At 32.9% G+C, this 26,624-nt stretch overlaps 2 protein-coding genes and 1 non-coding gene across 3 annotated transcripts; 2 read left to right on the top strand and 1 right to left on the bottom strand.

Annotated features, from left to right (window-relative positions):
• Positions 1-3,032: 3,032 nt before the first annotated feature.
• On the bottom strand, positions 3,033-3,139 carry LOC131182622 (small nucleolar RNA R71). Its single transcript, XR_009150885.1, has one exon. It is a non-coding gene; the product is annotated as a small nucleolar RNA R71 (small nucleolar RNA).
• A 16,971-nt stretch (positions 3,140-20,110) lies between these two features.
• On the top strand, positions 20,111-23,216 carry LOC131182466 (F-box protein CPR1-like). Its single transcript, XM_058152017.1, has 2 exons — positions 20,111-21,247; positions 23,193-23,216. The coding sequence occupies exons 1-2, from the start codon at positions 20,114-20,116 to the stop codon at positions 23,214-23,216; spliced, it is 1,158 nt and encodes a 385-aa protein (XP_058008000.1). The 5' UTR covers positions 20,111-20,113.
• A 1,465-nt stretch (positions 23,217-24,681) lies between these two features.
• Positions 24,682-26,058, top strand: LOC131181981 (F-box protein CPR1-like). The gene has a single exon (XM_058150594.1). It carries the CDS (start codon positions 24,682-24,684, stop codon positions 26,056-26,058), a length of 1,377 nt encoding a protein of 458 aa, XP_058006577.1.
• The last annotated feature ends 566 nt before the right edge of the window (positions 26,059-26,624 follow it).

Here is a 26,624-nt window from a genome sequence, read left to right as displayed (position 1 = left end):
AACTATTTTGAGTGCGAGGAGCAAGGTCACTACAGGAGAGACTGTCCCAAGTTGAAAAATAAAAAGAGAAAGTAACCATAAAGTTCTACGAATATGGTTGATAGTTTTATTGATTTTGATGGTGATGACAGTGCTGGAGAAATTTTATCCGTGAGTTCAGATCATGGATAAAATTGCTGGATTCTTGATGCTAGTGCTACTTATAACATGTGTCCCCATAAAAACCAGTTTGTCACTTACAAACAGATGAGTGGTAAGGTGTTTCTGGGCAATGATCATGCATTATCTGTTGAAGGAATTGGTAACATCAGATTGAGGATGTTTGATAGCGTTGTCAAAACTATAGAGTGTTGGCATGTTCCAGGACTAAAGAGGAACCTAATTTCTCTTGGGACACTTGACTCTCATGGATTTAGATACCATGCAGAGAATGGAGTTCTCAAAGTATGCAAGGGCTCTATGGTACTCATGAAGAGTAGTTTGGTTTCAGGATTATAGTTTCTTCAGAGCAGTACAGTTTCAGGGGAAGCTGCAGTAGCATTGATAAGTGCATAATGTATTAATTTTACTCCAATCACATTTAGTGTTTTAGTATGTTTTTATGTTTAATTTAGTTGGTTAAAATAGATTTATCATTTAGGCATATTTTTAGATAATTGTGGAATAATTGTGTTAAATGGAGAAATTTTCAGCATTTGACCTTTGCTGTATTTTTCAGGTGTTTCTAAAGTTGTGGGTCTCCAATTTGAGTGTTGTTTAATCCATTGAAAAGCTAAGATAGAGCACTTCAAATGATAAAGAGGGACCAAAGCCCAAATCAGTCTCCAAGGTTGACAAAATGAGCTATGGATCTATTGCAAAGGCCCAGACTTGATGTGTCACGACCAGTTTCAGTATTTATTTTGTATATAGAGTTTCAGATGTCCAAAATGAAGCAAGCCTAAGCCCAATTGAACCTTAAGAGCCACTTCTACAACTTCTATGAAGGGCTGGATGCGAGATGAGGCCATTTTAATTGTCAAAAATCGCAATGAAGTCGTCATTATGGGCTGGACTGTCTGTCTGAACCAGTCCTGGTTTTTGGGCCATAACTTGGGATGTAGACCTCAGATTTGGGCAAATGAGTACCCGTCGGAAAGATAAGAAATAGGGCTACAACTTTCCTGAAGAAGGCAGAGGCAGATTCGGAAAGGAAGTCACTGAAAATCGGCCTTGATTTCAGAGACATGAATGCAGGCTGAAAATCTGTCTTTTGAATTTCAAAACTTTTCCTAGTTTAGTTCCTGTCTTTGGGATTAGGTTTTTTTATTATAAATACGTCTTAGGAAAGCGGCTAAGAGCATCCCAATTCAGACCTTTGTTCTCCATTTTTTTAGATTTCTTTATTTTTCTATAAGCCATGAACATGAGTGGCTAAGTTTTTAATTCAGTTCAAAGGATTCAAGTTCTTATGTGTGATTTGTGAGACCAGGTTCTTAATTTAATTTATGTCTTTTTGAATATCTATTGGTTTCTGATTTAATTGTTTTTGATCTGTTGAATGATTTGCTAAAAAAGCCTATTAGTTAATTGTTTGATTGATCAATTGCTAGTTCATCTTCATAATCCGTAATTGTTGTGTAAGATTAAACATGAGTAGCAATTAGGTTTTATTGATTATGATCCAAGTTTTCAATAATAACCTAAGGAAACAATATGGTAAATTAAATTATTTATGCTTTATAAATTGTTGTTCAGCTTAACTGCTTCCTATTTTTAAAGCAATTATTAATTTAATGAGGATTGCTTAATACCAATTCAGTTAATAATTAGAGTCAACAAGAGTGCTGGTCTCGAATTGATGAGTATAGGGAAGTCAGGGGTTTACCTCGCTGTTTGGTAAATCTACGTTAAGTATTCAATGAGATATAATTGTATTTCTTTTATCTATGATTGAATCAATGCATTGGAATGAAAATTACCTTGGACTGAAGTTTGTTTAATTTGAGAGTTTCTTATTTAATTTTAGATCTTAATTTTTAGGTTTTGATTTCTTCTTTTGATTGCGAATTACCCCCCCCCCCCAACCTTTGTTTCTTTTTCAAGTGCATGAAATTTAATAATTCATTCTCTAGAGTTCGACCTGGACTTACCACGTATTGCAAAAAATATTTCACAACTGGTAATTTCAGTTAATTAATTTCTGGTGGATTCGACAACCATCAAGAATTTTGGCGCCGTTGCCAGGGACTGAAATTCATTGGATTTCATGTTTTTAGTATTATGGTATTTTGTTATTAATTTTGTTTGTGAAGTGTTGTTATTTTTAGATTTTTGGAAAAAATTACGATGTTACTATTCATTAAGAATTTTGGTTGAATTTGGAGGACGGCCCATACCTATTTTGAAGGAAACGACATTCTGATCAAGACCAATCAATGAGGCTAAATTTCATTGTTTCCTAAGGTTTTGAGGCATTTTTCTATTTTTACTTTGATTTCTTTTTGTTTATGACCAGAACTTCTCAATCTGGTGAGTTGCTCTTTGATCCAGAAGTAGAAAAAATAGCTAAACGGTTGAGAAAATTGGCTAAGCAAGCTAGGCAGATTTCAAGTACATCTGAAGGAGTCCAATCTCCAAAGGAGCTAAGTTCCGATTCGGATTCAGAGTCAAGTTCCAAAAACGAGACCATGGCTGCTAGAACTTTAAAAGAGTTAGCTGCTCCTAATCTAAACCAACAGCCTTTGTGTATCCAATACCCTGCTTTAAATGTTGCTTTTGGGTTGAAATCTGGACTAATCCATTTGTTGCCTAAGTTTCATGGTCTTGCAGGTGAGGATCCACATAAGCATCTAAAAGAATTTCACGTTGTATGTTCCAGCATGAAACCTCAAGGAGTTTCAGAGGATCAAATCAAGCTTCGAGCTTTCCCTTTCTCACTGGAGGGCACAGCTAAGGATTGGTTGTATTACCTTCCTTTTGAATCTGTCAACTCATGGAATGGGATGAAACAGATATTTCTAGAGAAGTATTTTCCTATTTCCCATGCTGCCAATATAAGAAAAGAAATTTGTGGCATCCGGCAGTACAATGGAGAGAGCTTGTATGAGTATTGGAAGAGATTTAAGAAGCTGTGTGCAAGCTGTCCCCATCATCAAATAAGTGAGCAGCTTTTGATTCAGTATTTCTATGAGGGACTTCTACCAATGGACTGTAGTATGATAGATGCTGCTAGTGAAGGAGCTTTGGTTGACAAGACACCAGAAGAGGCAAGGAGGCTGATTGCTAACATGGCAGCAAATTCTCAATAGTTTGGAATGAGAATGGATCACACACCTATGAAGGTTAAGGAGGTAAGTACATCTAACCTTGAGAAACAAATTTTTGATTTAACTTTTTTGGTGAGGCAGTTGGCTGTAGGGAAAATGCAAACTGTTAAGGTATGTGGGATTTGTTCGGGTTCGGGTCATGCTACTGACATGTGTCCTGTATTACAAGAGGATGAGTCAATGTAACATGTTAATGCAGTAGGAAATTATGGACAGCCACAACGCAGATATGATCCCTTTTCTAATACTTATAATCCAGGATGGCTAGATCATCCCAATCTGAGTTATGGGAATCAACCGATGCAAAGCCGATACCAGCAGCAAAGACCACAAGTGAATCAGCCACCTCCACCTTTGCCTCCCTCAAATTAAGGTATGTCACTTGATGAAATTGTTAAGGTTTTGGCTAATAATACACAATAGTTTCAACAGGAGATCAGAAATAGCATTCAAAACATAGAAAGGCAGATTGGTCAGTTGGCCTCATCTGTGAGTAAGCTGGAAGGTCAAGGTTCTGGAAAGCTTCCATCACAAATAGTCATGAACCCCAGAGAAAATGCGAGTGCGATACTGTTGCGGAGTGGGAAAGAAGTTGATAATCAGACTCCACATGAGTCAACAAAAAAGAAGAAGTAAGGAGAAAAAGAGTCTGAAGTTCCTGAAGTTGAGGTAAATACTGAACCTAAACTGAATAAGTTTAATAATTCTGTTCTTCCTCCATTCCCCTGTAGGTTGGCCAAAACGAAGAAAGAAGAACAAGAGAAAGAAATTTTAGAGACTTTCAGGAAGGTAGAGGTCAATATGCATTTACTAGATGCGATCAAACAAGTTCCTAGGTATGCTAAATTCCTCAAGGAGTTATGCACTACAAAGCGCAAGTTGAGGAATAATGAGAAGATCAGTGTGGGGGAAAATGTATCGGCATTAATTAAGCAAAAATTACCCCCTAAGTGTAAGGATCCAGTTCGTTTTTTATTCCCTGCAAAATAGGTGATTCTAGAATTGAAAGTGCAATGACAGATTTAGGAGCATCTATTAAAGTTATGTCAAATTCAGTTTTTCAAACTTTAAATTTGGGTCCTTTGAAAGAAACCAGTGTCATTATTCAGTTAGCTGATCGTTCTAATGCTTACCCATTGGGAGTAGTTGAGGATGTGTTGGTGCAGGTTGGAGGATTGATTTTTCCTGCAGATTTTTACATTTTGCATATAGAGAATGATAGTGCTCTCTCATCAAATTCAACTTTGATTTTGTTTGGAAGACCTTTCCTAAAAATTGCCAAGACAAAAATTGATGTGGATGAGGGTAGCTTAACTATGGAGTTTGATGGAGAAACTGTCACATTTAATATCTTTGATTCCTTGAAGTATCCTGCTAGTGATTATTCTGTCTTTTCTGTCTTTTCTATTGATGTTGTTGATACATTTGTGCAGGATAATTTTGAGTTAAGCATGGAGGATGAGTTAGAAAGAAAATCACATTTGCATGAATTAGAGGAAATTTGCCTTAAGGCTTATGAAAATTCTACGATCTGTAAAGAAAAGACAAAGGCATTCCATGACAAAATAAGGAAGCAGTTTATGATTGGGCAAAAAGTTTTATTGTATAATTCCATATTAAAGCTGATGCTTGGTAAGTTGCATTCTCGTTGGATTGGACCCTTTGTTGTTACTAATGTGTTTCCTTATGGTGCAGTTGAAATTCAAAGTTTAGGAACTAACAAAGTGTTTAAGGTCAACGGTCACGAACTCAAGCCATTTTATGAGGGGTTTGAGGAGCATTTAGTGGATTAAGGAGCTTTGCCATGTCGAGCTAACGACGATAAACAAAAGCGCTTCTTGGGAGGTAACCCATGGGTGGCTTGTTAGCCACAATCAGATTTGTTTTCTTTCCCTTATTTTATTTTAGTTTTTAGCATTTTTTCTTTTCTTTCTTTTGCATTTGACAATGTAAGTTTTAAGTAAGGGGGAGGAGAAAGTGTGTTGCTATAATTTTTTTTAATTTTTGAAAAAAAAAAAGCTTGATTCATGATTCTATATTAACTCTCGGAAAGAAGTGCTTTATCCTTGAAATGACTTTTCTATTTTAGATTGAATTTTTGAGATTTTAGGCAAGGTAATAGTAACTTTAATGATGGATTTTCTCTTTTCTCCATACCATAGAGCAATTTTTTCTTGCATAAATCATTTAAGCTTGATTTAATGATGAAATGATTAGTTATGTGTGCTTTAAACTAGTGTCATGCATATTTTAGAACTTTGTTTAATTTATCAGGGCACTTTATAATATGTAGATGCATAAATTGGGGGAAATAAAAGGTTGAACTTGAAAATAGCTCCGCTATTTTAGTTAAGCAAACTAACCAGGGGTCTTCATGAACCCCATGTCGATTCTCAGGCCAAAAGCTAGCTAGGATATGAGCAAGGTACTTTTCTAAAGGTGACAGTTGAAATAAAAAGAAAAAAAAAAAGAAGTGATAACTGTGACAAGAGAGAAGTACTAATTTCAAATAAAAAAAAAGGGGCATTTCTATCTCCCCGAAGATTTGCAAAGAGCTATAATTATTGTGCCTTGATAAATTAGCCTTGTGTTTTGGTGTGTATTGACTTAAAATTTTATGGAACTTTAATTGTGTGAGCTTAATTGATTTCAAGCCTTTTATTTTGTGTTGGAAAATTGTTGATATATTGGTATGGTGTTGATGGAATTTGTTGTGATGGTTATTACGTTACTTGCTTCTTCTTTCAAATTTTTAATCTTTTGTTAGAGAATGTTGTGATAGGGTGAAGTTAAGAAACTTCTAAGTGGAGTTGATTGAGAGTTTAAGTCATGCTTGAGGACAAACATGGAATAAGTGTGAGGGAATTTGATAAGTGCATAATGTATTAATTTTACTTCCAACACATTTAGTGTCTTTAGTGTGTTTTTATGTTTAATTTAGTTGGTTAAAATAGATTTATCATTTAGGCATATTTTTAGATAGTTGTGGAATAATTGTGTTAAATGGAGAAATTTTTAGCATTTGACATTTGCTGTATTTTTCAGGTGTTTCTAAAGTTGTGGGTCTCCAATTTGAGTGCTGTTTAATCCATTGAAAAGCTAAGATAGAGCACTTCAAATGATAAAGAAGGACCAAAGCCCAAATCAGTCTCCAAGGTTGACAAAATGAGCTATGGATCTATTGCAAAAGCCCAGACTTGATGTGTCACGATTAGTTTTAGTATTTATTTTATATCTAGAGTTTCAGACATCCAAATGAAGCAAGCCCAAGCTCAATTGAACCTTAAGAGCCACCTCTACAACTTCTATGAAGGGCTAGACGGGAGACGAGGCCATTTTAATTGTTGAAAATGGCAATGAAGTCGTCACTATGGGCTGGACTGTCTGTCTAAACTAGTCCCAGTTTTTGGGTCATAACTTGGGCTGTAGACCTCGGATTTGGGCAAATGAGTACCCGTTGGAAAGCTAAGAAATAGGGCTACAACTTTCCTGAAGAGGGCAGAGGCAGATTCGGAAAGGAAGTTGTTAAAAATCGGCCTTGATTTTAGAGACATGAATGCAGGCTGAAAATCTATCTTTTGAATTTCAAAACTTTTCCTAGTTTGGTTCCTATCTTTGGGATTAGGTTTTTTATTATAAATACTTCTTTGGGCAGTGGCTAAGAGCATTCTAATTCAGACCTTCATTCTCCATTTTTTTAGATTTCTTCTTTATTTTTCTATAAGCCATGAACATGAGTGGCTAAGTTTTTAATTCAGTTCAAGGGATTTAAGTTCTTATGTGTAATTTATGAGATCAGGTTCTTAATTTAATTTATCTCTTTTTGAATATTTATTGTTTTCTGATTTAATTATTTTTTATCTGTTGAATGATTTGCTAAAAAGGCCTATTAGTTAATTATTTGATTGATCAATTGCTAGTTCATCTTCATAATCCGTAATTGTTGTGTAAGATTGAACATGAGTAGCAATTAGGTTTTATTGATTATGATCCAAGTTTTCGATAATAACCTAAGGAAACAATAGGGTGAATTAAATGATTTATGCTTTATAAATTATTGTTCAGCTTAACTACTTCCTATTGTTAAAGCAGTTATTAATTTGATGAGGATTGCTTAATACCAATTCAGTTAATAATTAGAGTCAACAAGAGTGCTAGGCTCGAATTAATGAGCATAGGGAAGTCAGTGATTTACCTCGCTATTTGGTAAATCTACATTAAGTATTCAATAAGATATAATTGTATTTCTTTTGTCTATGATCGAATCAATGCATTAGAATGAGAATTATCTTGGACTGAAGTTTGTTTAATTTGAGAGTTTCTTATTTAATTTTAGATATTAATTTTTGGTTTTTGATTTCTTCTTTTGATTGCGAATTACCTCCCCTCCCAACCTTTGTTTCTTTTTCAAGTGCACGAAATTTAATAATTCAGTCTCTAGGGTTCGACCTGGACTTACCATGTATTGCAGAAAATATTTCACAACTAGTAATTTCAGTTAATTAAATTTCTGGTAGATTCGACAACCATCAAGCATCCGGAAGTAATAATCAGAATCAGACTTAATTGTGGCATGTGTCTTGGTCATATGAGTGAAAGAGGATTATCTGCGTTAAGCAAGCGGGATTTGTTGGACGAGCAAAAAATAGAATCTATGGACTTTTGTGAACACTGTGTGTTTAGCAAACAAACTAGGGTGAAGTTTGATAAAAAGGAAGTGCACAAGACCAGAGGAATGGCGGATTATATCTACTCAGATCTATGGGTTCCTAACAGAATCCCTTCCAAGAGTGGTGCCAGGTACTTCATGACTTTGATTGATGATTACTCTCGAATGGTGTGGGTGTATTTTCTGAAAACAAAAGATGAGGCATTTTCAACCTTTATAAAGTGGAAGACGATGATTGAGAAGCAGACAAAAAATAAGGTCAAGCATCTTAGAACTAATAACGGGTTGAAATTTTGCAATCGTGAGTTCGATGCATTCTGTAGTAATGAAGTTATAGTGAGACATCGCAGTTGTACAAGGACACCACAACAGAATGGTATTGTAGAATGCATGAACAGGACGCTTTATGACAAAGCACGAAGCATACTCTCTCATTCAAGATTGGGAAAGGATTTCTGGGCCGAAGCAATTAATATAGCCTGTTTCTTGGTTAATAGATCTCCATCTACAACTATTGAGTGCAAAACTCCTTTTAAGATCTAGTCCGGTTCACCTGCTGATTACTCTTAGTTGAGAGTATTTGGTTGCCCTGCTTATGCTCATGTGAGAGATGGTAAGCTTGAGCCGAGGGCAAGAAAATGCATATTTATAGGGTATGCATCTAGAGTGAAAGGCTACAGGTTGTGGTGCAATGATCCAAAGTCTCCAGGATTAATTGTCAGTAGGGATGTGACATTTAATGAGTTTGCTTCATTGGATAGTCAGAGGTAGAAGTCAATAGCAGAATCAGATCACGGTGTCAGAGAACAAGTAGAGATTGATATTGATACTTCAATAGTTCAATCCAGTGATTTGGAGAATGAGGTGCAAGATCCTGATCAACAAGAGGATGCACTTGAGCAAGAGCAACAGGAACCATATAGCATTGCGACTGGTAGAGAAAGAAGACAGATTAGACCATTGTAGAGATATGCATATGCAGATCTAGTTGCATTTGCCTTGTCAGTTACTGAAATCGTTGATGTGCATAAACCCAATAATTATAGAGAAGCTATTTCTTGTTCAGATGCAGATCAGCGAGTCAGTGCTATGAGTGAAGAAATTGAATCTCTTCACAAGAATCAGACTTGGGAGCTTGTAACATTGCCTAAGGGACAAAAGGTGGTAGGTTGCAAATGGGTGCTCAAGAAAAAGGAAGGCACTCCAGGGGTTAAAGCACCTCGATATAAGGCACAGTTGATAGCAAAAGGCTTTACTCAGAGGGAGGGGATTGACTTTAATGAAGTGTTTTCTCCAGTTGTGAATCACAATTCTATCAGAGTCTTACTTACTATGGTTGCTCTTCATGATCTAGAGCTTGAGCAACTAGATGTGAAAACAACATTTTTGCATGGTGAGTTGGAGGAGCAAATTTATAAGAGTCAGCCTAAGGGATTAGTCATTCCAGGTATGGAAAACCGTGTTTGCTTGCTTAAGAAATCTTTATATGGTCTGAAATAGTCTCCTAGGCAGTATGATTGTTCTACAGGCTATATGCCTACTTACTGGCCATCATGCCTACTTTATTTCTGGCTTTACAAGCTTGACAGCGGGTCTCGTGCTCGACAGCTGGCCTTGTGTCTGACAGATGTATACAGGGTAGATATATGGCTGTCTAACCCGTATACTCCCGTGTATCCAGCTTTTATAATTTGTTATAGGTTTCTTGGGCATTGATAATAATTAATTAATACTGAATATACAATAAGTAAACAGGAAAGATCCCAATAATTTTAATTGTTTCCAAAGTGTAATAAAAAAATGTAAAAGACCCAGAATTTATGATTTGTAAATATTAATTCAATTGTATAATTATTGTTATTATAAATTATGCACCACTAAGCGTTATGCGTAGCGCGTTGGTTTTCCATCGCGTTGGTACTGGAGATCAGCAGCCATCATAGCAAAGAATCGCCACAAGAGTGTTCTGGACAGAGCTTCACTGCATCTACCATCGCGTCAGAGTCACCTCACTAGTCTTTTGTATTTTGGTAGGGCCCATGTATAGACTAGTTTTTTGGTTCATTATGTTTAGTCATGATATAATTACTAGTTTATGATGTATTTCATTTTGGACTTGTAATTAAACTTTGAGATTGAATGAAAACTTATAATTTATTATCTATGAATTTCCATATGAATGCAATAGATGACACTTCATTTTGAGATCTCATAAATAGTTGTGAATGATATGATAAAAGAGAATATGATATGGAAATATGTGAGATGACTATGAATATGTTAACAGGTGATAGTGGAACCCGCCAGATGCTAATAAAACAGAGGAGGATCTGTTCGGGTCTCCACTAAAATAAGATATTAAAAAAAAAAATTTCTACACATAGAATACATGTTTTAAATGATATCAAAAGTTTACAATAGATATGATAAAACAAGATAGGGTGCTCCGGCACCAAATGTGGCACTTCTTGCTCGGCTATACGATAGACGGGTAAGGGGCGTCACAGGTACAAAAGATTTGATACATTCATGATTCGTAATGGCTTTAATTGTAGTTCATATGATAGTTGTGTGTATCATAAGAAGCTTTCAGATAACTCCTTTGTTTATTTGCTATTGTATGTGGATGACATGCTTATTGCTGCTAAAAGCATGTCACAAATTAATATTCTAAAAAAGCAGTTGAGTGATGAGTTTGAGATGAAGGATTTGGGTGCTGCAAAGAAGATATTAGGAATGGAAATTACTAGGGATAGAAGTGTTGGGAAGCTTTTCTTGTCTAAACAGGCCTATATTGAGAAAGTGCTTAAGCGTTTCAACATAACTAATGCTAAGCCTGTGACTGTTCCGTTTGCTGCCCATTTCAAGTTATCTGTAAACATGTCACCAAAAACAGATGAGTAGATGGAGCACATGTCCAGTGTTCCCTATTCGAGTGCTATTGGTAGCATCATGTATGCTATGGTATGCACCCAACCTGACATTTCACATGCAGTTAGTGCTGTGAGTAGATACATGGCGTGTCCTAGGAAAGAGTATTGACAGGTAGTAAAATGGATTTTGAGGTATTTGAAGGGTACTACAAATGTTAGTCTGACATTTGACAGGGCCAAAATGAGTGATTCAGTTGTTGGCTATGTGGATTCAGATTTTGCAGGGGACTTAGACAAGAGGAGATCTTTGACAGGTTATTTGTTTACTCTTTCTGGAAGTGCTATCAGTTGGAAGGCAATATTGCGAGCTACAGTTGCTTTGTCTACCACAGAGGTTGAATATATGGCCTTAGCAGAGGCAGCAAAGGAAGTTTTATAGTTACAAGGTTTTGTGGGTGATCTTGGGTTGATACAGAACAAGGCAACAGTGTTTTGTGATAGTCAGAGTACAATACATCTCACAAAGAATCAGATGTACCATGAGCGAACTAAGCACATTGATGTCAGATATCACTTCATTTGGGACATTGTATCTTAGGGGACTGTAGTTGTGCAAAAAGTCTCTACACATGATAATCCAGTAGATATGATGACCAAGGGAGTCCTAGTCAGCAAGTTTAGGCATTGCCTAGACTTGGTTGGTGTTTATAGTGCTCAGTAATGCCCTTGCAAGTGCATATGACAAGATAGAGTGTTTGTGGTTATTTTGTTGATGATAGAGGAAATTCAAGCCAAGGGGAAGAATTGTTATATTTGTGGCTTTGAATTTTGGATATATTTTTTCATGGACCCGAATTGTGATCCGACTCAAAAGTTTTCGCGCTGCGACCCGATTGGGATAAAAAGTGAGATCTGTGGTGGTAGTAGAGAGCATGGGCTGATAGGGTATGGACCAGTATAAATATTATAATATTCTATCCTTTGTGGTAGAGTTGTGAGATATTCGAGAAACACACTGGGTTAGGGTTTGAGAGTTCTAATTGATTGTATCTAGTGAAACTTTTTTTCTCTTGTCTTGCCCGTGAACTTAGACCTTACGGTTGAACCACATTAAATCCTATGTTATTCTTCTTCTCTTTTCAATACTGTGTGATTATGCAATTTGTGTGTGTGCCTTAGATTTTCATGCTTGTTATAACATGAGTGCTTGAAACGGTTGTTGCCATTCCTGGTTCTAATGTTACGTTTATCTCACATGGACCCTATATACACTCAGTTGGGTTTGGCTTTGATTCCACTACTGATGATTATAAGTTGGTGAAAGTAGCGTATTTGCAAGATGTCACACCTTACCCCTCCGTAAGGCATAACATGATCCCGTAGAATACTTAATGAACTACCGAACTTCGCCTACCGATAACCCATTAAGTACCCTACAAGGGATTTTAAAACGATTTTCTTACATTTTGGAAGTGGTGAGCATTTTAGTGAGAATTAAAAACCATTTATTCAAAGCTTAAATATTAGTAAAAATTGTGTCCATTTTAAATTTTGCCGCAAGTTTTATAAAAATTTTGACAGAGTTCCGTTTGAAAACTGGAGAAAACAATTCTTCAATTACCTAAAAAAAACACTTCCAAAAATATTTCACAACTCCCAACCTTTAATAACTCAATCAACTTAGTTCAACACACTTCAAAATAATTTCACAATACAATTCAAGATTTCTCATCTCAAAATATTTAATATTTCCATTCACAAAGCATAAAGCAGGAAATTTATATGTACAAATATTAAATTTATAGAAGAAAATCTAAAATAATATTATTACAATTTATTTACAACTGCTCAACTACATTGATACATACAACATTTTTATATTTACATCAAGATTATCTACAAGGGTATAAAATAATACCCGTACAAAATGGTCAGAGTAGTCCTCGATTTAACAGCAGCTCACTCTGCTGCTTTCTCCTTGCTCTTATTTGCGACAGCAAAATAAGCTATCGCTGAGTATAAAAATACTCAGTGGTGCACAATAAAAATTTAAAATGCAATAAATAAATCATTAATTGCCAAAACACAATTTAAATATTTCTTAGTCATATTTCGCAAATCTCAAAGCTCATAACAACACCATTTTGTCAAATAATCTATTAAACACAGTTTAGTCAAACAATTTCATAAACACAGTGTTGCCAAAGTCATACACAACTTAAGCCATGACACAAAATTTCTGATCAATGCTGCGTTGTACACCACGACAAAGCAATCTCAACCCCATTAATCGAAATCAATGAGGGAGGTGGCTAGCTAGCTAATGAGTACTCATCCGATCTACAACCTCAACTGGCAAGCCAGAGAGGGAGGAAAATAAACGATCTCAACCCCATAAATGGAGGAGGAATAATGTGATACTGTCATACTAAGTGTAAACATAAAATCAATTCAAATCAATTTATTCAAACAATTTATGAGAAATCTAATCAATTTCCAAAGTCACATTTACGATTATAAAATGGCAACACAGTACATAATTAATCAAAGAAGTCAAGTTTTTGAGATTAAAATATTTAAACAATTATTATTGTGCACAAACCTGACTTGAGTCGCCTTGAAGCCTTGACTCAGTCTCTTCAAATTTCCAAGTCTTTTTCAGCTGAAACACACAGTTTCACAGTGTTTCAGTACCATAACTTAGCATAAATCCAAAAATAAATTTCACTTCATTTTTAACTAGCTTTAATGTACTAATTTCGACGTTCTCGAAGTTTTTGTATTTCGGGTTACTATTCACTACACTATTCAAGTCAAATTATTGACTTTTTAAGGCTTAATAGGTATTCGAACTCCAACTTCACCCACATTTTATATATTAATTTTAAACAATACATACTTTTAGAAAATTTTTAAATAAAATAATAAATATTTATAATATAATACTCAACTCAACTCAATTAAGCTTTTATCACAAAAATTTAGAATCGACTATATGAATTCACTTTCTCCACTCTAAATTATTTTGGATTAAATTCTCAGAAATATATAAATATTTATAATATAATAAAATATAATAATTAACATAAATATTTTTACAAACAAATCTGTTTAAAACTCTATCAATAAGCTGATTTCAGTCAAATATTACTAAATTCAAATTTAACTTATTTATTAAATGAGCCTAATAATTGAGTTTGAATTCGATTTATTTTTTAAATAAAAATTACCTTCAAACAATTTGTTTCGCTATTCCAGAATCTTCTATTGTTTATATACAAAGAAACAGACAGCTGGTGCCTAACTACATTGCCAGCTCGACGCTCTAGCTCAATAAACTGATCCCGCCAATTCGATAAACCGAATGAGCTTGCTACTTCTCAGCAACCTCTTATCTGAGGCCCAGTATATTTTTCAAAGCCAGTAGATCCATAGCTCAATAAAACAGAGCAGACGCAGCAAGAAGAACAAAAAGAAAAATGTCTGATCATCTTCCTCAAGAATTGCTCGCCGAAATTTTGTCAAGATTGCCAGTTAAATCACTCCTCAAATGCAGATGCGTTTCCAAGACCTGGTACTCTTTGATCACCAACCCTTCTTTGAAAGATCTACACCATCCATGGCCAAATATTTTAATGACAGAAGACCACTCATCCATTCAAGATTATCAACATTTAAACTGGGAGAAGAGACATCAAGAAACTTCAAGCTAGAGAGGTTTCCAAGATTTGGAGGAATTGCACCACTAAACCCAGCATATGATAGGTTTAGATATTACAAGTTCTCCAGGAAGGGTAAGAAATCAGGAATTGCGCCAGTGAATGAGTTAGAACTCAAGTGCAGATATGTCAAGGACTTGAGTTTTGTGAGTGAAGATCTAATCTCTCCGCTCAAGTTCAACAAACCTGACGTGCTGTGGAGATCAACTTTGGTTACAGCACCAGTGATATTGTCACAAGCTATTCCAAACCATTGACAGCAGTTGCTTCCTTTCCATGAAGAGAGTTGTTTCTCAGAATTTTCAAGACCATTTATAAAATCAAGAAGAGCTTCTCTGTCAGAAGTATGGCAGTCCACAAGCTGAGCTTGTGCACAAAAAAAGAATTCTCCTCTTATCAAACAGTTGAGAAGAAGAACAATCCAAAGAAATGGAAACATCTCTATAGATTAATTGCAGAGAATTTGGATTTTTTTCAAACAAAAATTACTTGTTAGAATACTGGAAATGGATAGAAGTATCATTTTAAAGATGTATGTGAAAGGAAAATTGGAATCAATTATTATCTGTTGAACATTCACACTCACTGGGAGACTTGAATCCTGCCAACCCCACTTTTCTTTCTCTGTAAATTTATCGAACCAAATATATATTCATGAACCAAATTGAGGGATTTAAAGTTGATTAAATGTATTAAATAATTTTTAACTCTTAATAATGGTTGTAGTGTGAATATAAACTTCAATCAACATAAAAATATAATAATATCATTAAAATTTTTTCACGAAAAATTAATATCATGAATTTGAAATTGAGTCAATAGTTAAAATTGTTAATGGCATCATTATAAAATAGTTTTATTATGATATTTGAAATTTAATATATGAATTATATTATAAATTCTGTTATTTATTTATTTAAAAAAATAATTGATGAACTTCTAGTTAAAATCCATGTGGCTTTGGAAAATTTTAAAACACAAACGTTTTTTGTCCAATGGTCCAAGAGTTATATTATCATCATTGATTAACGATTAAAGTGTATTTATTGTATGTATAACAATTGTATCTATTAGAATTAGATATTACATATTGAGAAAATAGCAAATTTAAAGAGTAAATATAAGTGAAAGAGTCGTAATATTGACTTGACTAATTATTTTGATACATAAAGTAACTCGTATTGAGTTAAATATCAATTAATTATCAGATAATAATTATGTCGTTGCATTTAAAGGAGAGTTTTAGGATTAAATATCTTATATCGAAAAAAAAAAGATGAATAATTTAATCAACACTCTCTTGAAATTAAAAATTATGCAATAAAATAAATATATATATAACAATTTCACTATAATCATTAACAATAATAAGTCTCGTATGAATTTCATTACAATAAATAAATATAATTAATTTATATAACAATTGTAACAGATAAAAATTCCTTCAAATTGAGTAACACCCAATAAATAATCAGGATAAAGTGCGTTTGTTCAGTTTCCTGATGATAAAGTGGCGAACGTGTCCTTATAAGGTTTGGTAATGATAAGAGTGGCGTGTTAATGGGAGGATAGAAGCTTTAACCCATTAACAATAACCCTTTTTTTGATCTCAGAATTTTATTTCAATGGTTTATTAATTATTTTTGATTGTGGATCAGTCAGCCATTGTGAAATCCATTCCAAACCACTAGAGGGGTTTTCCAAAAATATCATAGGATGACTCTTTTCTTTTTGTTTTAACAAATGGTGTTTCTTATATAAGTCTAAACACGTTTCTTTTATATTTAATTTCTATATTAGGAGAAATTATCAAAAAATACCGTGTGGTTTCACTCATTTTTACATTAAGATTTGTGGTTCACTTTATGACAAAGTGGTACTCTATAGTTTTGCACCGATATCAAAACGTAACTTTCCGTCTCTCTTCCATTAGTTGCTATTGACGTGGATAATAATGATTGACGTAAACGGCTTTTAAGGGTTGACGTGGATTAAAATAATATTATTTAATAAATTTATTTTATTTATAAATGAATAAAAATTAAGAAAAGAAAAGAAAAAGATTAAAAGTTGTTTGAACAACTAATTCAATCTCTAACCCTTGATCAATTTCACACAATTGAGATTATTCACTCATAATTTGGATGAGAATGTTATTTGAGGAGAATAAACTTTTCTCAATTTCCTCTTTGGCTAGGCTAAATAAGATCACGTATTTTTTTTTTTAACATGAAAATATTAAAAAAATGATATTAAAATTTTAAAAATTAAAATAATATTATTTTAATCTATATCAACCACTAAAAGATGTCCATGTCGGTTAATAATGTCTACATCAATAGCAACTAACGGAAGAGAGACGAAAAGTTACATTTTGATAATAGTGCGAAACCATAAAGTGCCTCTTTATCACAAAGTGAACCATAGACCTTGAAGCGAAAATAAGGTAAAATCACATGACGCTTTTTTATAATTTTCTCATTTAAAAATTGCCTTGCTAATTCTAGATTAATAGATTAGGAACAAATTTATGATACTTAAAAGGTATAGTGGTAAAAGAAATTGAAATTTTTTGATTTTTTTTTAATAATTATTAAATACAAATTAAATCTATTAATCGAATTGATGAATCAGTGAATTAAACTTTAAATCAATTTAAATTTATAATTAAACTACATAAGAAAATATTCAATGTGACCCAGGCCATTCAATCAATTCGATTAATTAATAGAAGTATGTTCTTTCTCCTTAATCAATCCAATATACTATTCACTCATATTAACTCTAACTTAAGCGTCGGATGATCCTTACCGGGTCTATACCTGGTGAACTTATGACCCATTTATTTTCTGTTTTGCAAGTTCATATCCACAATAAATTTTCATGGACTGCAATAATAATTATAACTACAATTTGAAATTAGAGAAATCAATTGTTAAAATTGGAGAGATAAACCGTTAAAAACATAATGTGAATTAATTTTAATAGTTAATTATCAATAAAATAAATTTTTGAAATTAAATTAACATTGCTAAAAAAATTATTATTTTTTCTTCCATTAAACTTAATTAAAATGATAAATCTTGGCCCTTACCATTGCCATTGTCTCATAGTTATTGAATGACAATTGAAAAGAGAAAGAAGCCTCACATTCCGTCCCTCCATAGTCACTGTATATATTTTAGTACATAATATTTCAATATATTAAAATCATTATTTTATTATTCTAAATTTACTTTTTAATTGATAATTGTTTATTGAGTTAATTATTCTAATATTCTACAAATTTTGTTAATTTTGAAGGCAAGGAATTAATTTTTAAAAAAAAGTATCATCACAATAAAAAATTAAATAATATTTGAATCAATATGTGATTTTGAGTTTGTTTTTAAATTAAAACATTAATTTTAAAAAAATAATTTTAAATTAAAATAACATTATTTTAATTAATTTAAATAAATCAATTTTAAGTTGAATTATACAAGTTATTGAATTCAACTTTAAATAATTATTCGCATTTTTTATGCACAACCAGATACTTTTTTTGCATATTATGTTAAGCATATTTTGGGTTTCATTATCTTTTGAATTCACCAATATTAACTATTTTAGTAATTTTTAATTATTTTAATAGCTATAAGTTGTTAGATATTAATGGTTAGTGGTTAATTATTTATATAATAATTTAAAACAGAAATATTCAATAAAAATAACTGTTTGATTAGCTGTTAAATGTAAAAATAGCGGTATTATCTTTTCTACCATAGTCAAAATAGTCTCTAAACCTCTAAAAATTATAAGAGTAACATTTCATAAAACACATTCTCAACATGTCGGTAATGTTTTGATTAAATTAAAATACTAAACGATACATTATAAGTGATCACCAAACAGAGTTAAATTTTGTAATAATTTTAAGAAAAAAAGTAAATGCGTTTTACCTAATATGCACTAACTAGCTCCTGTGGAACAATAGAAATATGCTTTTCCACATTGATTTTTTTAATTATTCATTTGACAAAAACTGCAAGTAGTGCAGCAAGATGTGCACAAACCATAAGAATCATTTTCAATCAGGTCGACAATGGGGTCTCAAATCCACCATGTTCAAGAAGCTCCAATGGGATCTCAATGTCATGGAAGCTTTCTGTTGCTAATTCCCCATCAAACTCTAACAATGTCTTCACCGATATTGATGAAAACCAGCTCCCGGAAGATAGCTTTGGATCATTTGAAAAACCTAGAGAATTTGGAAGCGTGGAAAGGAGATGGCAATTTCAATTGAAAATAGTGTATTAGTTAGTATGAACTCATTTAATTTTATAATTACACTATAAATTTTTATTAGTATTTGTTATTATATTCACTTTAAAAATTTTATTTTTCTCTGATAATTTAAATAAATTATTTACATTAATTTTAATAAATTTAAAAATTATTTTTTTATTAATTTTAATAAAATATTTGTATATAAAATACTTGTGTATTTAATTTTAAAATTAAATTATATTATAATATAATTTAAATATATTTTGATAATATTATAATAAATGAATAATTTTCATTGATAAATAGTTAATAATAATAAAATTCATCTGAACAGAGCTTTTAAAGACAGGCCTCAAACTGGATCGAGCCCATTATTATCCGTAGCTTTGTTTTGTGTCACGTCACCCAGAAAACATATCAGACGCAGCAAGAGGAACAAATAGAAAAATGTCAGATCATCTTCCTCAAGATGTGATTACAGAAATTCTTTCAAGATTGAATAAAAATATTATTATTTTTATTTTTATTAAAAAATAATATGATATTTGTAAATAATAAATTTAATTACAAAAACTTTTGAGTTAAAAAAAAAATCATTTACATCATAAAATAAGATTAATGTATTTTATTTATTATATACGTAATAGAAGAAGTACGTATACTTTGACATAAATTTATATCACTTGATATATATATATATATATATGTGTGTGTGTGTATAAAATGATGAGCTGGAGACATCATTAACAAACTGGATTCTATCTTTCTCCAAGAGATTTGGCTGTTGTGGGGTGTCAAGAATGAACTCGAGAAAGTCAAGAAAGGAGTCTCCTCAATCCATGCTGTTCTTCTTGATGCAGAGGAGAAGTCTGCCTTGAGTAATGAGGTCAAGGACTGGCTCATAGAGCTGAAAGAAGTTCTTTATGTTGTTGATGACTTGCTGGATGCTAAATTCTATAATATTTTAAAATCAGCAAAAGAAATTTGAAAATAGATTTGGATTTGAAGACGAAAAATTTTGTGTAGAACGAAAGAGTAACTGCCTCTATTCCAGGATCGTCTATTGTTTATATACAAAGAAACAGACAGCTGGTGCCTAACTACATTGCCAGCTCGACGCTCTAGCTCAATAAACTGTTCCCGCCAATTCGATAAACTGAATGAGCTTGCTACTTCTCAGCAACCTCTTATCTGAGGCCCAGTATTTTTTTCAAAGCCAGTAGATCCATAGCTCAATAAAACAGAGCAGACGCATCAAGAAGAACAAAAAGAAAAATGTCTGATCATCTTCCTCAAGAATTGCTCGCGGAAGTTTTGTCAAGATTGCCAGTTAAATCACTCCTCAAATGCAGATGCGTTTCCAAGACCTGGTACTCTTTGATCGCCGACCCTTCTTTCATAGCCCAACATCTCAAGAAAACCGCTGCAAGGAACAGTGGCCTACTTTTCTTTAGTTACAGCACCAGAGAACTTGTTTGGCCATTTAAAGAAAATGTGCGTTATTTGCTGTACCCAGATGAGTCTTTCCCTGCAAACCCTGTTGAAGAACTTGATTGCCCATTTAAAGGCATAAAGCGTTTTGTTAATATAGTGGGTTCTTGCAATGGGGTTTTTTGTCTATCTGATGATGTTTATGGCAAATACGCTGAGAAAGCTTTTTTATGGAACCCTAGTGTTAGAAAGATTGTTAACATTCCTTGTCCTAATTTTACGTTTACCTCATATGGACCCTATATACCCTCACTTGGGTTTGGCTTTGATTCCACTACTGATGATTATAAGCTTGTGAGAATAGTGTATTCGCATTTTATCTTTGATGAGATTCGGCCTTTTGTTGAGATATACAGTTTGAGAAGTAGGGGTTGGAGAAAGGTTAAAAAAGATCTGAAATATTTCATCACTGCGCGCTCATCGTCTGCTTTTCTGAATGGAGCTTGTCATTGGGTTGCCACCAAGCGAGGCAATGGGCCAGGTGTACGGGATGTGATTGTGTCGTTTTCTTTGGGAGAAGAGGTGTTTGGGGAAATGGAGGTACCAGATTGTTTGGTTATGAAATATCACTTTATGGATGTTGCAGTTTTTGATGGATCACTTTTGCTGGTTGCTTCTATTAAATTGACAGGAGAAGGCTATTTTACAGTTTGGATGATGAAAGAATATGGCATTCCAGGATCTTGGACCAAACTTTTCGATATTTCACATTTGAAATGGATACGAAAGTTAGTTGCATTTAGGCAAAGTGGTAAGGTTCTATTGGCAAAATCATTTGGAAACCTAGTTTTCTATGATCCAAAGACAGAAGAAATCTTTGATACAAAAATTTGGGGCGATGCACACTCCTTTTATTTGGATACTTTTGTGGAGAGTCTTGTTTTACTCGATGAAACAAATGAATTTACTGAAGTGGAAGCTTCTGAGGATAATAGCACAAATGAAATCTTGGAGGATGTTGCTTCTAGTTCTAATTCACAGCTAGTAATTGATGAAGCAATGAAGCAAATGGTCTCTTGTGCTAGTTTCGACCAGAAGTAGCAGTATCGTACATATTCTAGTCCTGATAATTGCATGTATGGATACTTGCATATATGAATAAATGTATCAGTCTGTAAAATTTTTGTCAAATTTTTTATTAGTTAGTGAATTTTAATACTAGTCAAATTACTATATAATCTCTCTATTTGAATAAAATTAATTTATTGGGCTATATCCTTTTAAAAATACAATATTATGAAAACATATTTCGGAATGAAAATGAAAATTTTGCTATATGAATACTAAATTTAATTTTTTTTAACAATTCAAGTATTTTCATTCAATTCTCTAAACATTATTTTTATGCATTTTCTATTGAGAAATGGATTCGCTTTCTTTGAGTTAAATCCTCAAAAATATATAATCTCAATCATTCCTATTTGGGAATTGATAAAAGTTTTCATCAATGTGGCATCACCAACAATTTCTGTCAGTGCATAAAGACTAGACCTACAAAGGTCACTCGGTTTTCGTGCATTGATAAAGCCATCCAGTGCCTGAATGCTTTCAAGGATCGACTCATTGATCTTGTGGGCCTCAAGGATTTTCTGGATGAGATGACATATGTTTCCAGCGAGCCACTGACAATGGAGCTCTGGGAATATATTTTCGGTGAGCTGCAAAAGAGATCTCGGTTGATAAATGATGCAGAAACTGTCAGGAAAATATGTTCGGCTAGAGGTGACTGGGTTCTTCAAAATGATGGTTTGGATAAACAAAGGAGTGACGAGTTAATATCTTATGTTCTTGCTGTCCCTTATGACGAGAGCATCCTGATGTGGCACATTGCAACTGAGCTCTTGATCAATGATAAAAAGGAGAGAAAATAAGAGTAATGAAAAAGAATTCAGTAAAATTTTGTCAGATTACATGCTGTATCTTTTAATTATGCAGTCGACAATGATGGCTACTGTGGCAGGAATTTGTAAGGTAAGGTTTAGAGATACCTGTGCTGATGCTGAAAGATTTTTTAGAAAGAAAGGCATAAGATCATATAAACTAAAGAAAGCATGTCAAATGATTCCTGAAGTGAATACAGAGTTTAAGGCAACAGAAGTGAAGGTAGATGGAAGCAAATCTGTGTTGTTCACTGCATGTATGTTAGCCAAAGAGCTGAAAAAATTGAAAGAACAGAAATGGAAGATACTGAGCAGTGTGTGGGTGGAGATGATGTCGTATGCTGCAAATCATTGCACTGCAACTTCCCATGATCGAAGGTGGAGAACTTGTTACTTTTGTTTGGCTATTGATGGCTCATTTTGGCATTGGAAATCAATTCCAAGGTAACGTAGCTTACTGCGTCTTTAAGGACAAATATAATCATAGCGTTGCCTTTGGGTTAGTAGTGATCCAAAAGACAAGCAAGTTGTATCAATTATTTTTCTCCCATTTTATTTTTCTTATTCAAATTCTTTTCATAAGGGAAAAGAACTAAATTCCATTATATTTTTAAAATCAATAAAAGAAATTTGAAAATATAATCAAATTAAAAGGATGACACTGAAATGTCCAATTGGTTAAACTGGATGGGCTTGCGACTTTCCAGCAACCTCTTATCTGAGCTCCAGTATTTTTTTTCAAATGGATAAGAAAGTTAGTTGCATTTAGGCAAAGTGGTAAGGTTCTATTGGCAAAATTATTTGGACACCTAGTTTGCTATGATCCAAAGACAGAAGAAATCTTTGATACAAAAATTCGGGGCAATGCACACTCCTTTTATTTGGATACTTTTGTGGAGAGTCTTGTTTTACTCAATGAAACAGATGAATTTACAGAAGTGGAAGCTTCTGAGGATAATGGCACAAGTGAAATCTTGGAGGAGGTTGCTTCTAGTTCTAATTCATAGATTGTAATTGATGAAGCAAATGGAGAATCAAAGGAAGAAGCACAGGGAGAGTCCATTTCTACACAATGAAGCAAATGGTCTTCTTATGCTAGTTTCGACCAGAAGTAGCAGTATCGTACATATTTAGGTCCTAATAATTGCATGCATAGATACTTGCATATATGAATAAATGCGTTCTCTTTGGAAAACTTTTCTTAAATTTTCTATTAGTTAATGAATTTTAATACCAATTAAATTACTATATAATCTCTCTATTTTAGTAAAATTAATTAGTTAGACTATATCTTTTAAAAAGCAGAATATTATGAAAAATATATTTATAAATGAAAATGAAAAGCTGTGTGGAGACTAAATTCACATGTGTTTTTTTTAATTATTTAAATATTTTCATTCAATTCTTTGGACATTTTTTTTATGCTTTTTCTATTGAAAAATAATTTTTCTGTATTATTGCCTTTATTCCTTGGAGATCTAAGACAACTTATTAATCTTTTTATGTAGAAAGCAGAAAGCTTGTAGCATTTATCAAAAGATGAAAAATAAAGATAAAATGAGAGAAAAAAAAAGTGTGGTTGCAGAGAGAAATAAGCATGGAGGGAGAAAAATAAAGCAGAGATAAGAGAAAAAAGAAGAGAAAATCTGAAAATTTTAAATATAAAAAAAAAGGGAAGAGCTAAAGTTTTAATAGAACTAAATAATAAGATTAACTAATGTATTTTTTAAAATATAAGAACTTACTAAACATTTTCATTAAAATAAAAAAATTAAATAATAATTTTATTGGAATTAAAATCTATTAACCAATGAAAAAATTGATACTTTTTGTAAATATTTTAATTAATTAAAAATAAGAGAATGTTTAGTTTAACTTATACGTTGGTCAAAGCTATTTATAAATAGAAAATTATGTGTAAATTAACATTTGATTTAATTTATAAATTAAAAAAAAGTACTTAAAATGAGTTAGAAGTCATAAGTAATGATATCTTATTTATAAGTTATCTATTTATTTTAAACTATTGTTTAATCAAATAAAAAATATAAATATCTTTTAATCAAATACTTAAACATTTAAAAGTGTTTTAAAGTAATTTTATCAAAAAATTAATTATTTTAATTTAACTGATAAATTAAAAATATAATTAATTTTAATAATTACTTTCACTAAAATACAATTACAAAATAATAATCTTATATTTTTTTATCATACAAAAAGTATTAAAAATATACAAAGAAAGATCTTCCATTTTTTTATCATACAAAAAGTACCTAACCCCATTGCCAGCTCAACGGTAACTGTTCCCGCCAAATTTCATTTTCCTTATTTCCATTCGTTAAACTAAATGCGCCTGCCTTAAGGCTCTGCAATTGTTTCAAAGCCAGGAGATCCATAGCTCCATAAAACAAAGCAGACGCAACAAGAAGAACAAGAAGCAAAATGTCACATCTTGAGAAAAAAGAAAAAATGTCCGATCGTCTTTCTCAAAAGTTGCTTACTGAAATTTTGTCAAGATTGCCTGTGAAATCACTCCTCAAATGCAGGTGCGTTTCCAAATCTTGGTACTCTTTAATCACCAACCCTTCTTTCATAGCCCACCATCTCGAGAAAACCGCTCCAAGAAACAGTGGCCTACTTATCTTTAGGTACAGCACTACCGCAGAACTAGACACAGAGTCAGATAATGAGCGTTATTTTCTATACCCAGATGAGGGTTTCCCCGAAAACCCTGTCGAGGAACTTGACTGCCCATTTAAAGGCGTTAACCGTTTTGTTAATATAGTGGGTTCTTGTAATGGGGTCTTTTGTCTATCTGATAATGTTGGTGGCATTAATACTTACAGAGCTGCTTTGTGGAACCCTAGTGTTAGAAAGATTGTTAAAATTCATTTTCCTAAAGTTAACTATACCTCAAAAGCACCCTTTATTCACTCACTTGGGTTTGGTTTTGATTCCACTACTGATGATTATAAGTTGGTGAGAGTAGTGTATTTGAAAGATAGTACTCTTAACTATAATGAGTTTCCGCCTTTGGTTGAGATTTACAGTTTGAGAAGTAGGGGTTGGAGAAAGGTTGATAATAATCTGAAATATGTCATGCACGAGGGCTCAACGTCTGCTTTTCTGAATGGAGCTTGTCATTGGGTTGCCACTAAGGAGGATGGTCTAAGCGAAGTGATTGTGTCCTTTGCTTTGGGAGAAGAGGTGTTTCGAGAAATGGAGGTACCAGATTGTCTGGTTAAGAAATATATCTTTATGGATATTGCTGTGTTTGATGGATCACTTTTGCTGGTTCCTTTTATGAAATTTACTACGGAAAGGTGTTTTTCAGTTTGGATGATGAAAAAATATGGTGTTCCAGGATCTTGGACCAAACTTTTCAATATTTCACATTTGGAATGGATACGAAGGTTAGTTGCATTTAGGCAAAATGGTAAGGTTCTACTGGCAAAAGTGGATGGAGAGCTAGTTTTCTATGATCCAAAGACAGAAGAAATCTCGGCTTCAGAAATTTTGGGCAATACAGGCTCCTTTTATTTGGACACTTTAGTGGAGAGTCTTGTTTTACTCGATGAAGCAAATGAATTTGCAGAGGAGGAAGCTTCGGAGGATGATGGCACAAATGGAGTTTCAAAGGAGCCTTCTTCTTCTCCTGATGGCGTAGACAAGGACTTGCAGAAGATTAGTGAAGGGAAGAAGAATGCCAACAATCCTATGATACTGAACGAAGCAAATGAAATCTTAGAGGAGGTTGCACCTAGTTCTAATTCGCGGATAGTAATTGATAAAGCAAATGAAGAATCAAAGGAAGAAGCACAGGGAGAGTCAATTTCTACAGAATGAAGCAAATGGTGTCTTGGGGAGCATGATTCTCCTGCACACATTGTATCAAATTCCAGCAACTGGATGTTCAAATCAATGGTCTTCATGTGCTAGTGTGGACCAGAACTAGTAGTGGTTGTGGCTCTATCGTACATAAGCTTAATGGAGCATTTATCGAGTTTTTGTGATTGCAAATTTAGTTCTAGCATTAGATTTTAATATCAACTTTTAAATTTTCTTTTATTCTAAATAGAGTAGAAAAAAGAAAAATAGGAGAATAAATGTATTACTTATATTATATTTATTAAATATCTTTAAACATAAATGAGAGTATAATAATTTTTTTTTCAAAAAAAATTGTTTCTATCGTATTTTAATATTTTATGGGAGAGATTAGATTTACTCTCATTTCTTTTCTCTTTATTTTTCTTATTCAATTTCTTTTCATAAGGGTAAAGAACTAAATTCCATTATATTTTTAAAATCAGCAAAAGAAATTTGAAAATAGAATCAAATTAAAATGATAAGACTCAAATGTCCAATTAGTTAAACAGGATGGGCTTGTGACTTCTCAAAGAACCTCTTAT

The sequence above is a fragment of the Hevea brasiliensis genome, chromosome 8, assembly GCF_030052815.1.
Source record: "Hevea brasiliensis isolate MT/VB/25A 57/8 chromosome 8, ASM3005281v1, whole genome shotgun sequence".
NCBI classification, from domain to species: Eukaryota; Viridiplantae; Streptophyta; class Magnoliopsida; order Malpighiales; family Euphorbiaceae; genus Hevea; species Hevea brasiliensis.
Note: the sequence above shows the minus strand (reverse complement) of the source record. Positions and strands in the feature narration are given on the sequence as shown.

Excerpts from the sequence above, each read along its gene's own strand:
- LOC131182466 (XM_058152017.1), top strand. The coding sequence starts at position 20,114 with ATGTCTGATCATCTTCCTCAAGAATTGCTCGCGGAAGTTTTGTCAAGA. Across the intron at positions 21,248-23,192 it reads ATGAATTTACTGAAGTGGAA|GTTGCTTCTAGTTCTAATTC; the intron begins GCTTCTGAGGAT and ends ATCTTGGAGGAG.
- LOC131181981 (XM_058150594.1), top strand. The coding sequence starts at position 24,682 with ATGTCCGATCGTCTTTCTCAAAAGTTGCTTACTGAAATTTTGTCAAGA.